General features: G+C 35.8%; 1 protein-coding gene and 2 long non-coding RNA genes across 12 annotated transcripts in view; 1 reads left to right on the top strand and 2 right to left on the bottom strand.

The window, feature by feature from the left end:
- LOC107560985 (guanine nucleotide exchange factor DBS) overlaps window positions 1–17,845 on the top strand; it is an 88,648-nt gene that overhangs the window by 3,800 nt on the left and 67,003 nt on the right. Inside the window, exon 1 of one of the 10 annotated variants that reach the window (XM_016245311.1) lies at window positions 11,393–11,750. The exons of the other annotated variants lie outside the window; for them this stretch is intronic. Within the exon in view, the coding sequence (XP_016100797.1) occupies window positions 11,678–11,750 (73 nt within the window). The 5' untranslated portion in view covers window positions 11,393–11,677. Of the gene's footprint in view, window positions 1–11,392; window positions 11,751–17,845 lie in introns of those variants that run through there. 10 annotated transcript variants of the gene reach the window in all.
- On the bottom strand, window positions 59–1,449 carry LOC107560993 (uncharacterized). The gene is made up of 3 exons (XR_001605790.1): window positions 1,170–1,449; window positions 407–621; window positions 59–213 (listed from the first exon to the last, which is right to left on the bottom strand). It is a non-coding gene; the product is annotated as an uncharacterized lncRNA (long non-coding RNA).
- On the bottom strand, window positions 3,598–4,776 carry LOC107560994 (uncharacterized). The gene is made up of 3 exons (XR_001605791.1): window positions 4,708–4,776; window positions 3,945–4,159; window positions 3,598–3,751 (listed from the first exon to the last, which is right to left on the bottom strand). It is a non-coding gene; the product is annotated as an uncharacterized lncRNA (long non-coding RNA).

Genomic DNA, 17,845 nt, shown 5'->3' with positions numbered 1-17,845 from the left:
GAACTCCATTATGTTTACCGAAAGAATAACATAAACTATTCTTCTTTTGTGCATGTGTTTGAAAATCTGATGATAAATGCTTGTGCCTGAAATCACAGGTGAGATAAGAGATAGATGTGTAATGTGTTTGTGTTCGAGTGAGCAGCTTTGTTGTGCATCTCAGATGGGCGTGACTGAGAAACAGCGTCACGTTCCTAACTGCAGCACTCACACCTGAGAGAGAAAGATAGAGCGTCAGAGAGCGAGAGACAGATTGTGATCATTCAGGGAGTGAATATTTGCAATGCGAGGACAGACAGGATGTGACAGCAAAAGGGAGAATGATTGAGGAAGGTAAGAAGAGCAGGGCAGATTGAGACCAAGTGAAGGAGGTGAAATGATCCTGACGGAGGAGACTGGGACGCACCTCTGCAAGAGCTGGGTGAAGATCCCTTTAGAGGAAATGGAAAGTTTCTTCAGGTTCACTGTTTGCTGTGAGGGGCTAAATTGTAAGTTGCTCTTGTGTCATGTGCTGAGAAGATGAGAAGTGTTTGTGTGGCACTTTGTTGTTTTCCCCAGCACTTGTATCATGATGTTGTTGGCAGTGATGTATCATGGGATGTTTTCAGGGTGATAATACATCTGCAATTTGAATACATGTTGTTAGTATCTGATTGTGTGACACTATTGCTGTCAGATTTAAAAAGCTGAATGTATTTTAAATTCCCTGCATGGATCAAGCAGCCAACATTTCACTAAAGTAAATTCAAATTCAACAGTTAAATGTAATTTTAAATTAAAAATCATTATTTATTTACTCATCCTCATGAATTTCCACACCAGTATGCTTCTGTTTTTTTCCTATGAGACAACAGTAAATTTTGAAGAATTATTTTACATCTCTTACCATGATGCTCCATAATAACCAGCAATTCTATTTTAGTATTATTTATATACTGTTCTGAATTAGTTTTATTTTTATATTTTGTTATGTAGAAAGGCAAATTATTATTGAGCGGCACAAGGTTAGTAACATTTTTTCCAGCGTCCAATGATTTTCCAATGCCTCACTGAATAAAATAAAAGCATATGGAATTGAAATGATATGAGGGTGAGTACACAACAATTCGTTTGTGTCGACTGTTCCTTTAAAAGGTAAGGTAACCAGAAAGACATAACAAGCATTATACTTAGGTTTGTTAGGTGTCCTTAGCCAAAGTTCAAATGCGAAGCATCTGACATTGCATTTGTCATAAGACTGTCAAACGTCTGTAGACAGGATGCTGTAATTAGATGCACCTGCTGGCATGTTCCTCTGTGGGTGTGGTTCTTCAGCATGGCTTCTATCTGTGACTGTCTGTCTCTGTGCTGCTTGAGTATTTTGCATAACCTTTGCAGTGGGTACATCACAACAAACATCAAACAAGAAAAGACTGAGCTCTCCTCTAACGCACATGCGCCTGTGAATCGGTAAGAGGACACAAGAGCATGTCTTTATTTGCCTATGGGGTTGGTGAGGTTTGCTTATAGTGTTATGAGGACACGGTTGATCTTAAATTGCTCTAGGTTTGGCTGTTTACACTGGATGAGCTTGCCTGGTTTACAAAGCCCAACCTTATGTTGATGAAACAGAGGCAGCCATTTTGGCTCTGAGCATCCACCATGTTGCTGTAGAGTTCTACTGTTTAAGCCACTCAGATGAGCTGTATGCTTGTGCGTTAATTTGTACTGCTGATCACCAGAGACTGGAGTTAAGGTGTCATCTCTCATGGGAGCAGAGGCAATGCAGTAACAAACTGCCAATGAACACACTTTGTTGAGAGCTGCAGTTGTACATATACAAGGCCACACTGTTAAATAAACCCATGAGTGAATCATGTAAGAGTTGATTTTGTATATGCATCCATGCTAGGTGATCAGTACTAATACACTGTACAGTATAGTACGATTTATCAATCAATGCATTGCAGACTGGTGATGACCTCCTCTCTTTGATTGTGCTGTTAGTGTGGGTTACATCAGCCTTCTCCTCATATTTGTTTGCTCTGAGAAAACGTCTGCTCTCACTGCGTTTATATACTCAGCAGTACTTTGTATTGTTGAAACGGCTCATGTTGTAGTGTAGGTTTACTCTAGCAAATCTCTTATTGCAAGGGTTTTACTATTTTCAGAGACCTGCACTGACAGTTCAAAAGCAGACTTAACTATGAGCGTTAGAGGTCATTAAGAGGATTTTCTGTTTTTGAATATTGAAATTAACTTAAAAACAGTCTTTGTATAAATGATTATGTAAAATATATTATATACTGTATACACATTACAATATATACAAATTGTGGCATATGATGAATGGCATGTTTTTGAATTCTGCAGGAATCTACTCTTGCAGATTCTGTTTGGGCCTACAGCCTCCATTATCTCCTCACATCATAATTTTTCATTGACTTTATGAGTGTCTTCCCCCTTTGGCTTCACTGTCAGTGTGTATTAGAGCCACTGGCCTCCATTTCCTCATCATGGTTGCTACTCTTGCTGAGTTCGTCCTTGTTTTGGCAGCACCTGCAGTAGTGTGTGTTTGCTGGGGCAAATCTCTTGTTTTGTGGATAATTTTTGGCGATGCAAATATTAGAGGCATAAATATCATTGTCATTTTAGAGGAAATCTTTAGAGGATGTTTCCTCTCGCTATTGTTGTGTTGCATGGTGATTTTATGCAGCGTTGCATGTGGTCGATGAGTCAACATTTTGCCACAATCAGCTGCCATGATTATTTCTCGATTTGCACTTGGTTCTTCCTCTTGAGTGAGGTTTTACAGTAAATTGATTCTATTATTTTTGTGTCTATTATTGTGGTTTCTCTTATCATATGTAGTTTGAACAGAGAAGTTGATCTTAAATTATAACTCTCATTTGAATAGCACTGAGTATTTTTTCACTTGTTTACACACAAAAAATTTAATAATTTGCCATGATGTTTTGACTTCTGTTCTCTTGTGTATGGATTTAGGACAGTAAAAAAATATAATTTTGTAATACATCAATGCTTATAATATAAAATTTCCTTTGCTGTTATTTTTTTCTTTCTGTTCAGCCATCCAGTCTTAAAGCTGAACCCCCTGCAAAAATATTATTAATTTTAGGGTGATTTTTTTACTAATTTCTCACCTGTGATGTATTATTTTTTTACGATCTTAATTGTTTATTCATTTGTTTTGTTAATATTTGAAAAATATCAAATTGAGACAAACTACTGAGTCTTAGTGTTTCTCAGATATTATAAAATACCCCTATAATAAATTCTCAAATTTTGCAAATCATTTCAAAGTAACAATCCACATGTTTAATTATTGCAAAATATTCTTTTTAGTTTTTTTATTATTATTATTTAATAGTTTTTCATTTATCCATTTAGAGTATACATTATACCAGTTTGTTTGTTTCCTGGAACTCCAATCCCTGCACCATTCTTAACCAATTGAGCTACAGAAACTTTGTAAATAGTCCCATTTGTTTATTTCTTTCTCTTTTTTTCAAAATAATACATAATGAAGCATAATTGAGAACTCCATTATGTTTACCGAAAGAATAACATAAACTATTCTTCTTTTGTGCATGTGTTTGAAAATCTGATGATAAATGCTTGTGCCTGAAATCACAGGTGAGATAAGAGATAGATGTGTAATGTGTTTGTGTTCGAGTGAGCAGCTTTGTTGTGCATCTCAGATGGGCGTGACTGAGAAACAGCGTCACGTTCCTAACTGCAGCACTCACACCTGAGAGAGAAAGATAGAGCGTCAGAGAGCGAGAGACAGATTGTGATCATTCAGGGAGTGAATATTTGCAATGCGAGGACAGACAGGATGTGACAGCAAAAGGGAGAATGATTGAGGAAGGTAAGAAGAGCAGGGCAGATTGAGACCAAGTGAAGGAGGTGAAATGATCCTGACGGAGGAGACTGGGACGCACCTCTGCAAGAGCTGGGTGAAGATCCCTTTAGAGGAAATGGAAAGTTTCTTCAGGTTCACTGTTTGCTGTGAGGGGCTAAATTGTAAGTTGCTCTTGTGTCATGTGCTGAGAAGATGAGAAGTGTTTGTGTGGCACTTTGTTGTTTTCCCCAGCACTTGTATCATGATGTTGTTGGCAGTGATGTATCATGGGATGTTTTCAGGGTGATAATACATCTGCAATTTGAATACATGTTGTTAGTATCTGATTGTGTGACACTATTGCTGTCAGATTTAAAAAGCTGAATGTATTTTAAATTCCCTGCATGGATCAAGCAGCCAACATTTCACTAAAGTAAATTCAAATTCAACAGTTAAATGTAATTTTAAATTAAAAATCATTATTTATTTACTCATCCTCATGAATTTCCACACCAGTATGCTTCTGTTTTTTTCCTATGAGACAACAGTAAATTTTGAAGAATTATTTTACATCTCTTACCATGATGCTCCATAATAACCAGCAATTCTATTTTAGTATTATTTATATACTGTTCTGAATTAGTTTTATTTTTATATTTTGTTATGTAGAAAGGCAAATTATTATTGAGCGGCACAAGGTTAGTAACATTTTTTCCAGCGTCCAATGATTTTCCAATGCCTCACTGAATAAAATAAAAGCATATGGAATTGAAATGATATGAGGGTGAGTACACAACAATTCGTTTGTGTCGACTGTTCCTTTAAAAGGTAAGGTAACCAGAAAGACATAACAAGCATTATACTTAGGTTTGTTAGGTGTCCTTAGCCAAAGTTCAAATGCGAAGCATCTGACATTGCATTTGTCATAAGACTGTCAAACGTCTGTAGACAGGATGCTGTAATTAGATGCACCTGCTGGCATGTTCCTCTGTGGGTGTGGTTCTTCAGCATGGCTTCTATCTGTGACTGTCTGTCTCTGTGCTGCTTGAGTATTTTGCATAACCTTTGCAGTGGGTACATCACAACAAACATCAAACAAGAAAAGACTGAGCTCTCCTCTAACGCACATGCGCCTGTGAATCGGTAAGAGGACACAAGAGCATGTCTTTATTTGCCTATGGGGTTGGTGAGGTTTGCTTATAGTGTTATGAGGACACGGTTGATCTTAAATTGCTCTAGGTTTGGCTGTTTACACTGGATGAGCTTGCCTGGTTTACAAAGCCCAACCTTATGTTGATGAAACAGAGGCAGCCATTTTGGCTCTGAGCATCCACCATGTTGCTGTAGAGTTCTACTGTTTAAGCCACTCAGATGAGCTGTATGCTTGTGCGTTAATTTGTACTGCTGATCACCAGAGACTGAAGTTAAGGTGTCATCTCTCATGGGAGCAGAGGCAATGCAGTAACAAACTGCCAATGAACACACTTTGTTGAGAGCTGCAGTTGTACATATACAAGGCCACACTGTTAAATAAACCCATGAGTGAATCATGTAAGAGTTGATTTTGTATATGCATCAATGCTAGGTGATCAGTACTAATACACTGTACAGTATAGTACGATTTATCAATCAATGCATTGCAGACTGGTGATGACCTCCTCTCTTTGATTGTGCTGTTAGTGTGGGTTACATCAGCCTTCTCCTCATATTTGTTTGCTCTGAGAAAACGTCTGCTCTCACTGCGTTTATATACTCAGCAGTACTTTGTATTGTTGAAACGGCTCATGTTGTAGTGTAGGTTTACTCTAGCAAATCTCTTATTGCAAGGGTTTTACTATTTTCAGAGACCTGCACTGACAGTTCAAAAGCAGACTTAACTATGAGCGTTAGAGGTCATTAAGAGGATTTTCTGTTTTTGAATATTGAAATTAACTTAAAAACAGTCTTTGTATAAATGATTATGTAAAATATATTATATACTGTATACACATTACAATATATACAAATTGTGGCATATGATGAATGGCATGTTTTTGAATTCTGCAGGAATCTACTCTTGCAGATTCTGTTTGGGCCTACAGCCTCCATTATCTCCTCACATCATAATTTTTCATTGACTTTATGAGTGTCTTCCCCCTTTGGCTTCACTGTCAGTGTGTATTAGAGCCACTGGCCTCCATTTCCTCATCATGGTTGCTACTCTTGCTGAGTTCGTCCTTGTTTTGGCAGCACCTGCAGTAGTGTGTGTTTGCTGGGGCAAATCTCTTGTTTTGTGGATAATTTTTGGCGATGCAAATATTAGAGGCATAAATATCATTGTCATTTTAGAGGAAATCTTTAGAGGATGTTTCCTCTCGCTATTGTTGTGTTGCATGGTGATTTTATGCAGCGTTGCATGTGGTCGATGAGTCAACATTTTGCCACAATCAGCTGCCATGATTATTTCTCGATTTGCACTTGGTTCTTCCTCTTGAGTGAGGTTTTACAGTAAATTGATTCTATTATTTTTGTGTCTATTATTGTGGTTTCTCTTATCATATGTAGTTTGAACAGAGAAGTTGATCTTAAATTATAACTCTCATTTGAATAGCACTGAGTATTTTTTCACTTGTTTACACACAAAAAATTTAATAATTTGCCATGATGTTTTGACTTCTGTTCTCTTGTGTATGGATTTAGGACAGTAAAAAAATATAATTTTGTAATACATCAATGCTTATAATATAAAATTTCCTTTGCTGTTATTTTTTTCTTTCTGTTCAGCCATCCAGTCTTAAAGCTGAACCCCCTGCAAAAATATTATTAATTTTAGGGTGATTTTTTTACTAATTTCTCACCTGTGATGTATTATTTTTTTACGAGATTTTTTTATGCAGGGACTGTTTGGAACGGCATGAGAGTAAGCAAATAATGACAGTTTTAATTCAGATTTAATGTCTGCATGAAACTGAATTGGCGATAGTCTTTTCTTCCCTATTGTGAAGTCTATCTGATTCTGAGTGAAACAAGAAAAAAATTTAGGGTGGGACTTAATTTTGTTCATCGGGAATTGATTGGCTCATTGGATCGTCATTGTTTGCTAAATGCAAATCTTATGTGAGAAGGCTTTTAAGACACCTTGCACTTTTGTCACGTTTTCACTTTTAAATAAATAAAATGTATTTTTGATAGACCTTGTTTAGTCTGATTGTATTTTTCCAGTGTGCGGACAACTTTATTGTATAATCTGCATGTATAACATGTCACACAAACACATTAAATTTTCAATACAGCAGCAAAAATAAGTTTTAGCATTTTTTAAAATACAGAATGACCAAACAAGCCCTTGAAACTGTTAGAACATTTAAAGATCCATGTTTATATTGACAAGAACTTCAAATGTGAGTTCACTTTTGTGCACTGATTTTTCATGTAATGTTTCTAATATATTTGCAGGGGCTTAAGCCCCCAAAGCACCCCCCTACACACATGCCTGATAATATTATATAATAAAGTAAAATTGTTAAAAGTGCAGGCTTTATTGTATAATCTGCATGTATAACATGTCACACAAACACATTACATTTTCAATACAGCAGCAAAAATAAGTTTTAGCATTTTTTAAAATACAGAATGACCAAACAAGCCCTTGAAACTGTTAGAACATTTAAAGATCCATGTTTATATTGACAAGAACTTCAAATGTGAGTTCACTTTTGTGCACTGAATTTTCATGTAATGTTTCTAATATATTTACAGATATTTGCAGGGGCTTAAGCCCCCAAAGCACCCCCCTACACACATGCCTGATAATATTATATAATAAAGTAAAATTGTTAAACAATATATATTATTTGTATTATAATAATAACAATAAATAAGGTAAAATAAACCAAATTGTTTAAAATAATAATATGGATAATAATATTGTTAGCATGTCATCATGCTGAAAATATGTCGGTTAGCTTGTAATACTTAAACCCAGTTCACCTTTTTTCATAGTAAGGTGATTCTTGAGTTTACTTTTACATTTACTGTAAAAGTCATGAATTTCAAAGGAATTCAGCATTTTAAAAGGGATACTACAATATACATATCCGAGGCTGTATTTGTTTTGCTGTATATGTTTAGTAAAGGGGCAGGTCACCTCTACGAGAGCAAATATGATGTTAGTTAATCACTGGATTTGTTGGATGCACAGTATGTTACATAATTTACACACAATCCTGTTATTTTAGCATATGAAGTATGGGTTTCATTTTCTGCTGAATGGCTCAGGGAGAACCAGAGCCTGCCAGAAACAGGATGTGTGACCGAAGTTACAGAAACACACTCCTGCTTTCCTCATTACAGCTGCTGCAGCGCTGTAGAATTATGAAAGATGGCCACATGCATCCTGTCCCTCTAGACTCTATATTTATCTGAATCAATAGGACTGGAGTCTATTTTTACTCTCGTCTGCCGGTATATGTTCAGCAGACTGTTGATATGAAATCAGCTTTACAGTTTTATCACAGTTCAATTTGAACTGGTTGTGCATTATTTCTCATAAGCAATGAGTGCCGCTACTAATAAGGCAAGCATAGAGCTTGACTTCAGAAATTGCAGTTATAGCAAATATAACTGATTATACTCCAGTTCGTTAAGTTGATAGCTTGTACTACTGACTGATATCATCTTGTTTTGAGATTTTGATTCTAGCCCAGCATGGAAAAGGCCTTTTAGAAATGCAGATCACAAGGATAGCAGTTCATTAAGTTAAATATATTCTACATAGGCACTTATTTGTATCGATCTCACATACAGTCGATACTTTAAATTGTTTGTTAGACGGACAAGGTGCAGTTTTAATGAGTCATGAATAATCAGGACACGTGTGAAGGGTAGAACAGGATTTGACTGCTTAGTCAGACAGATCCAAACTCGCTCAGCGTTATTAAACACTTTTAATAATGTTTCCTGGGGTATGGCATAAGTGCAGTAAGGGTGAGCTAAGCTATTGGAGTAAAAATGATGGGAGACTAAAGGCCAGCAAAGTGAGTTTGATTCTTCAACTAGAACAAACATTGAAGGTTCATTTCTCCTTTCAAGTTAGTTTATAACCTCATTTCCTCATAAATGGAAAATCACACCGTGCTTAATGATCAACTCAATGTCTACACTACAGTGTTATTATTATTAATGTTGGTATTATTTATATACTATTTGCATTGAATTTGCTTTTATTTTTTATGCTGTTTTCATTTTGATTTTAATTTCTAATTTCAGTGTTTAGTTTAAGTTCAGTTTTTATTTGCTTCCAGTTAGTAATTTTAGAGCTTCAAAAGGTTTTGTTTATTTCTGCTTAATTTCAGTTAACAAACATATTTTAGTTTTAGTTAACTTCAAAAGTTTTTGTTAGTAAGAACCTACAAACATTGCACTACATAATAATCAGATTATCAGACCACTTCAACCAATAACAGGCTCTTATTTTACTGACTTTAGTTTATGCAAGTTTAATTAAAGAATTAACAGTTACAATTTTAGATTAATTAAAAAAAAGAGTTAATTTAAGTACCATTTATTTATTCATTTATGTAATTTTTTTATTAATAACAACGTTAATATTATTATAATACAAATCAATAAAATATATTCTTAATATACAATATAGACTAAATTGGACTACATTGATGCTACTTGGGCTATGAAGTTTACAAAATAATGGTTTATACTTGGTTATTTAACTGTGTATGTTATGTAACTGTGTACATTTAGAGCTGTTATACAGTTGAGCCCAGAGGATCTAGCTCAGTGGCATAGTGTTAATGATCAAGCACAGAAAGGGGCATTGTGTTTGTCTTTTATAAAAGTGAAGCCCTGTCTCTCTTAAATAATATGTAGTGTGTGAGTGTCTCAGACAAGCATGTAGTGGGTATATATAGCCGGACACAAGATCTAAGAGAAGAGAGCCAGGGGATTTCCAGCGAGAGTGTCTAGAACTTAACCTGCATTTTAAAGTCCTCCTGTTGTATGCGGCCTGGGACCTTCAGGCTGTGAGAGAGCCTTGAGCTGAAGATTGCGTATCACAAAAGTCACCAGACAGCACCAACCCAGATATACCTTTCTGTAAACTTATCTGTGATATTGTCTGAAAATAGTGTGTAGCGCATCAAAATGCATGACATGGTGTCGTTTTATAAGGAACCGTGGTGCTCTAAGAATAGAGTACTCACAAAAAAACTTAAACTGGAGAATATATTTAGACACTTTATTTATCTAACATTGGCAGTCTTTGCTGATGTTCTACTATTTTATAAGCATAAAAAAGTCATTTTGATGCGTCTAAATCTGTTTTGTTTCCATTGATAGCTCTCTCTCTCTCTCTCTCTCTCTCTCTCTCTCTCTCTCTCTCTCAAGCTGAAAGGTTTTGAGTTCCATCAAAGGCTTTGCAGAACTATAGAGCTGTTTAATTCACAGCAGCAGACTCTATCTCTGCACAGACTCCAGCCACAAACAGGTGGTGTGTGTGTCTTTTTCCCAGGCTCTTTGTGAATGCAGACGTACAGCGCCTTTCACTCTGCTCTTATGGATTGCTTGGGTTCTCATATAAAATATGTTGAACTGGGTGTGTGTGGCATCCCTGCAGCTCTGTATGACAGTACACAGTGCAGAGTAAAAAAAATATATATATATATTTGTAATATAGATTTTTATATATCTATGTTACAATTGTTAGTTACATTAACTAATAATGAAAAGTACTTCAAAAGCATTTCTTAATGATTAATTAATGATCATATACTCACTTTTTCATGTAATTTTGTTTTTATGTACATTTGCTAAATTGTAAAATAACAATAGTGAGCATTAAACAAAACAGTTGTAAAAAAAAAACTACTTTAGTTACAAAAAATTTTTTGACGGTGTCTTGATAATTTTTTTGTAATAAATATTGATGAAATTATATAAAAAAACTAAAAAGAGCTATTAAAAGGGGTAAATTGAAGATTAAAAATTAGACTAACTATTGGAATAATTCGAACAATGAACATTAATGTCATAATTTTGTTGCCTTGTTATTATAATAAATGTATTTATTTTATTTATTTGTTTCTTATTGGCATGGATGGCAAAACCTATGCATTTGCTTTTTCACAGTATAGTGTCAAACGAAGTGAAATAACAATAGTGCAAATAAATAAAATATAACAAGTTAATTACATTAAAACAATTTTAAAAAATACATTACACCATTAAAGCAATTATTAAAAGGGAAAAATACAGCTGACTAAATATCCCAATTATTGTAATAATGAACATATTTTATGTGCAGTATAGTGTAATAGACTTGAGTATCATGATAGATGGAGTAATGTAGTTTATGTGCTCCGCCTCTCAGTCCGGCCCCAGTATTTTGATTGGCTGTCTATTATTAATCCACAGGGCCCTGGCAGAGTAACAAACAGAAAAAACTGCTGTCATCCCCCCATCCCTCTTTCCCTCTCTCGCTCTCAAACCTGTTAGAGGCAGGACGATTAGAGTGTGTGTGCGTATGTCAGAGCTTATGCACTCACTCACGCACACACACAGGTCGCTACAGAATTGCATTCTGGTTTGTTTAAGCGGCTGCCCCAGGGCTTTTCCTCCCTTTAACTCCACCGTCTGTTGCTTCCACCTGCACGTGTGTGTGTGTGGGGCAGAGTAACCTGATGCCGGTGGAGTTTGTGTGTGTTGGAGATGAGGATATGTGAAGTGCGCTGACGGATAGTTATGCGTGGCAGCTTACGTGAGTCCTGCAGGAGGATGAAGCCCCAGAGATAGAGGTACCTGAGACAGGAGGGTGGCCGGGAAAGGTGCACTCTGAGCAGGATGGAGCTCAACCGAGTGTCCCTGCTCTGCCAGGACATTACCAGACTATGGCTGCAACTGAAAGTGGTGACAGGTAGGAGACTAAACGGGTAAATCTATCGAACCAGGTCCAATGTGTCCAGTTTGAAGTGCTGTTTTGTTTTTCTGGGCTTTTCTGGTGTATTTATGTTTGTTAAATGTATTCATATACAGAATTCAATAAACTCAGGAAATTAACTTCACGTCGATTCTCAAAAATAAAGGTTCTTTATTGACATTGGTGGTTCCAAGAAGAACCTTTAACATCCATAGAACCTTTCCATTCCACAAAAGGTTCTTCATAATGGAAAAAGCTTCTTTAGTTTTTTATGTTCTTCACACTAAGGAAAATGTTCTTTTAAGAACTGTTCATTGAAAGGTTCTTTGGGGAACCCAAAATGGTTCTTCTATGGCAGAAGAGCACTTTTAATTAGTAGCCTTTTGGGTTAAAACATCCCTGTTCTGATTATGTTTTGTATGTAGATTTCAGCTTTTTAATTGGTATGTTTTAAGTTTTTATGGTCTTGATATTTAAATTCAGGAGTAGATTTCCATTTATCATACTGTTCTTATTGTAAAAGTGTGTCACAATGCTGTGATCTGAAATCTGTGTTTGGTTATATGTTAAACTTTCCCACAATTCATTGATTTTTCAAGTTAAAATGCGAACCTGAATTTGAACGTAAACTCCCCCCCTCCTTTTTTGCACTCTCAGATCGTGAGAAGCATATTGTTTGTTGGTCAACGGTTTGTAACAGTTTCACCCATGCTCATATGGGCGACTTTTGGCACCAGTCTGGTTTTATGCCAACTTCCAGAAGCCAGTTGGACTGGCACCAATGGGTTGTTTCACATTCAAAGCTTTGCTTCAAGCCTGTCAATATGCGCAGTGATCAGAGTTCTGTCTTAGCTGTGAAAGCTCATTATGGACCCAAAAGTTCACTGTGTATGCAAGTAATGGCACATCGGAAGATATTTGCTTATTAAATCTAGACTGGTGTGCTGTCAGTTTAACTATGACCTCGGGCTAGACCGTATAAGACACTGTCAATTGAATTGAGTTTAGTGTGAATGGAAAATGTTAGGTGCTGAATCAGATGCTGAAATATGAGTTTCATTTAGCTGAGCTTTGCTTTTATGTTGCTGAAAGAACTGAAAGCAGCTTTAATAAGGGTCAAACTACAACAGATATACCTGAGTGCTGCAAAGTGTAGGCTACTTGCTTTACTATTTGTAGGGTGGCATCCAAGAACACACTGTATGTCTGCTATTACGAGTATGTGGGGTGTGACTTTCTATAATAGCGGATTTATGTGCATAAAGCTATATCTTTTGGCAGAGTGTGTATGATTTGATATATGATATTAAGTGTGTTCTTTTATTATTTTTTAAATCGATATTTTGAACTTTTTCTGAATGAAATTTGAATGGTGTTTGCCCAAGCAAAATTTGCCGTCACAATTGTCAGGCTGTTGTGGATCGAAGCCAGGGCATTCCTATGCAGTTGCTAAGGTGAGAGATTTTTAGCATGTTGCTGTGCAGTTGCTAGGGTGTTCTGGGTGGTTGCCCAAATCAAAAGAGCTCACACTGGTACCTACATATGGCATGGGTCCTCCTTTCAAAATAGCTTTTTAAGTAACAGCTCACCCACAATATGAGACATCATAACAAAATTGGCGTAGGACTGGTTACACCATTTTTATTACCGTTAGTGTTTGAATATATTATAAAATGTAATTTATTCCTGTTATGCAAAGCTGAATTTTCAACATCATTACTCCAGTCTTCAGTATCACATGATCCTTCAGAAATCATTTTGATATGCTGATTTGCTGCTTAAGAAGCATTTATCATTGATGTTGAAAACCGTTTTTGTGCTTAATGCATCCTTGCTAAATATTAATAATTAAACCACTTTTGTAGTGTACTTGCAATAGGGTTAACCGTATGAGCTGTAATAGTTTTGCTTGCAAACACTTCTAATATTTGTGACATTTTTGCAGTGTTTGCACCAGTTTACATTATATTTTCTCACTCTTCTGGTTGACTTCACAGGGGTTGTCATAACAATTTTACTCCCTATGATTATTTAGTAACCATCTGTCTATATACGTCTGGTGTAGTTGTTGTCTTGTGTGTCCAACTACTGTGGTTTTGCTGGGCACCAAGTCCAGAAACGTTTTACTCTTCGATATCATCACTGAGATTGAAAATAGAAGATTGTAAAATCATACCCCATAATCAGTAACACACTGCAGTTATACAATTCAGAGGATCTGATCAGCGTGTTTTTAAAGACTCTTTTAAAGAAAGTCTCTGAACTTTAGTGGCCTCATTTTATTTTTGTTCTGTTTCAGACCACAATAATCTGATATACATTCAGTTAAACTGTTAAAAAGATGGGCACTGGAATGTAGAGAATTTGACCCACTTGTTGCCCGTTTGTTACTGGAGTAGGGGGCTGTGTGTGTGTGTGTGTGTGCTTGTGCTTGTTTCTGATTTGTATTCTTCCAGCCTAACAGATGGAGATTCTGTAAAGCGCAGATAAGATATCAAATGTTAGTGCATGAACACACACAGTCTACTCTGATAGAACGCGCACACACACACACAGCTGGCCTTTTAGTTAGCAGTTGGTGTGATTGTATAATTGATATGGCACTGTTCACATTTGTCCATATAGCTGGAGCCAGACCACATGTCTGCGTACCTCTCACACACACACACACACACACACACACACACGGTTACAGCGCCCTCATGACACTCAACCATGTGCAATGTTAATAAGCCATTTGGGAGTTTATTCGTTAAGTTGTTTGTGTGTGTTGTGAGTGTGTAAATAATGAGCTGGTGCGTAGTTTTGTGTGATGAAGATCAGAGAAGCAATCCATGTGTATGTTGTGGCTTAATGGTATTATTGTGTTCTGTGGAACTGCTTTATAGCTAAATTGAATGTTTTGTAACTCATAAACTTTACAACACTTTTATCCTGTTATTGAACTAATTTGAATAACATTGAACTAAATAATGAATTGTCTTCTCTAGAGTTGCTTTATAGTTATTTTAAATTAAAGTCAATTTACAGGCTAACAGATGAATTTTGCAACATTGTTATTTTCCTGTTTATTTCTGTGAAGCTGCTTTGCTACAGAACAATCTGTTTTGTATAAAACACTATTTTAATAATGTGGCTTTATGGTTAAGGATCTGAGCTTTGCGAATACAGATCGATGTTTGATCCCAGAGTCTGATTAATTATCTTAAAAGAACAGTACATGCAAAATAAGTTTCAACTGGTTTAGTCCATGTAATGAAAGTCAGTAGTATTTGATCTATTGTATGACTTAAATGCAAAAGTAATATGGACAATGGATGAATTGACTAATAACATGTGGCTTAGTTCTATGTTTTTAACTGTTGTTCTGGAACATTCATTGTATATTCTCATAAGAAGTATTGTATACTTCTTTTTGTTTAGAGTGCATAAAGCATGTAGTTATTATGGAAATTACAATGAGATATGGGTGGGATTCCTGTGTAAAGGAAGATGTCATGCTTACTGTGTGTGTGTGTGTGTGTGTGTGTGCGTGTGTAAGTAAGTGACTCTCCTGGCTTTGCTGCCTGGCCTTCACTGTCTAGTGTAGCAGTAATGGTTTATATTGCACTCCTGTGTGTTTTAACCTGGACTAGTTCTTTGTAGTTCAGACAGGCTCGGACTTGACACAGCCGAAGAGGTCTTTAACAAAAACGGCAACATGCCTTTAACCTGGGCTGCTTGCACAGACATGAAGAACAAAGAGGATGTTTTCCTTACATGTTAACATTGAGTGTGTATGTGTCTGTGCATTGGCATGTATCTTGTTTTTCCATCTGAGCTGTTAGTGCATTGCTGAGGTTTTAAGCCACTGTATCCAACACTCTCCTGTAAATAATGCAGAGAGTGGACACAACCGCAGAGACACGGAAAACATGTTGTCCTTGTTCTCCTGCACCAGGAAACAGAGTTCCAAGAGAAGTGAGATCTTGAGGCTCATAATTGCAATTATTTTTAAATAGCTGAATCTTACGTAATAGCGAAGAATTTGGATCCTGCTTATCACAAACTACAATATATTAGAGTATCAGGGTGTTGGTGAGATAAGACCAGTGTTGCATGTAACGTTACATAATCAGCACTTTTGTTAAATTAAAGAAAAAATTTAAATATGAATCATTACTTTATAAATGTTTTATTTTTTAAATGTAACAAAAAATACAATAGTTACAAATACGAGTCTTGTTTTTAAGTAGTTGGGCACATGGTGTGTGTTTTTTTTATTTATTTTTTTATTAGCAAATTGTCAAAGTAATATTTGGGTTCGTGAATAATTTCTGCAACTGTGATTCCGGTATAAATACAATTTTGCCCCAATAAAGGCATAGTACAGCTTAAATGTGACCCTGGACTACAAAAGTCTTAAGTCGCTGGGGTATATTTGTAGCAATAGCCAAAAAAACATTGTATGGGTCAAAATTACAAATTTTTCTTTTATGCCAAAAATCATTAGGATATTAAGTAAAGATCATGTTCCATGAAGATATTTTGTAAATTTCCGACCGTAAATATATAAAAACTTAATTTTTGATTAGTAATATGCATTGCTAAGAACTTCATTTTGACAACTTTAAAGGTGATTTTCTCAGTATTTAGATCTGCACCCTCAGATTCCAGATATTCAAATAGTTGTATCTCGGCCAAATATTGTCATATAAGCTTATTTATTCAGCTTTCAGATGATGAATAAATTCAATATTAACCCTTATGACTGGTTTTGTGGTCCAGGGTCACAAATATCATTACAACAAGGCAATCTGTTGTTATACTTTTGTGAACTAACAAAATAATTGAACAAAAGACAGCTAGCAGTTTCCTGAGATGAAGATGAGTCTTTTATTACTGGGATCTTTTAGGCTACAGTCCAAACCCAGATCTTCAATCACATTGAGGTAGCGGTCACGGCTCAACCCATCCGAGTGGCATTAAAAATGTAAGGCCTTGTAAAGAATACTCGTCTATGCGTTGAATGGCATTAAAATGAGAGCATCTGCCCTTCCCCCGGTTCTTCTGAATACAGCACCCCGGGCTCCGATGCTGAATCGCTTTGTCAATGTGCGGTTGGCGTTCTTGGCGACCGTGCAGGGCCCTGGGCAGTTTCTGTAGCCCTGTTATTGCTGCTTTGGTTTTGCGGATGTGTGAGAGGATGTTTTGTATTGAGTGGAGGCTCTGTGCCGTAGCTTTGTTGATTAAACACCAAGAGATGAGATGGTGAATGAAACGTTGGACGTTGCTCAAGCCTCTTTTTCATGAGCCCAGCTGAGGCGACAGTGACAAGACTAAACGCATCCCCCCTCGATCTCAACGGCCTGGTATTGTTTAACAGGAGTGATGGGATCAATGTAAATGAGAGACCTTCCGGTGATTGGATATAGAGGATAAAATCACAAAATGACTTCTTTATTTAGTTGTTTTTGTTGAAGGCTGTTTTGGCTTGTGTACAAGAACATTTGACCCAAATGTTTAACATCCGTTCTTCAAAATCTGTAATTCTCAAAAGACTTTTGAAAAATGTGTATTTCTGCCCTGTGTTCTAATTGGTCAGTAACAAGGAGGTCTATAAAATTCCTGATACACTACAGTCCAAAAATTTGGAATTTAAGATTTTTCAAATGTTTTTGAAAAATCTGTTATGCTCTCCAAGATGCCATTTATTTAATATATGGGGAAAAAAATATTTAAAATATTAGTTTTCGATTTTAAAGTTTTTTTTTTAATGTAATTTATTCCTCCTGTAACGGCAAATATTTTAAGCAACTATTTTAATGTTAAAGCAAATTCGCTTATTTTTTTATGCTATTTGTGGAGACTGATATTTAACAGGATTTGAATGGAAAGTTCAAAAGAACAGCATTTATTTGAAATAATAAATCTTTTGTAACAAAGTAAAATTACTCATTTCTAAATCTTACTGATCCCAAACTTTTTAAATTAAAAAATATAAATAAATAAAAAGTGTGTGTATGTGTGTGTGTGTATATATATATATATATATATATATATATATATATATATATATATATATATATATATATATATATATATATATATAT

The sequence above is a fragment of the Sinocyclocheilus grahami genome, unplaced genomic scaffold (genome assembly GCF_001515645.1).
Source record: "Sinocyclocheilus grahami isolate Dianchi unplaced genomic scaffold, SAMN03320097.WGS_v1.1 scaffold750.1, whole genome shotgun sequence".
NCBI lineage: Eukaryota > Metazoa > Chordata > Actinopteri > Cypriniformes > Cyprinidae > Sinocyclocheilus > Sinocyclocheilus grahami.
The sequence above is the reverse complement of the archived record's forward strand: the minus strand, read 5'-3'. Positions and strand labels throughout refer to the sequence as shown.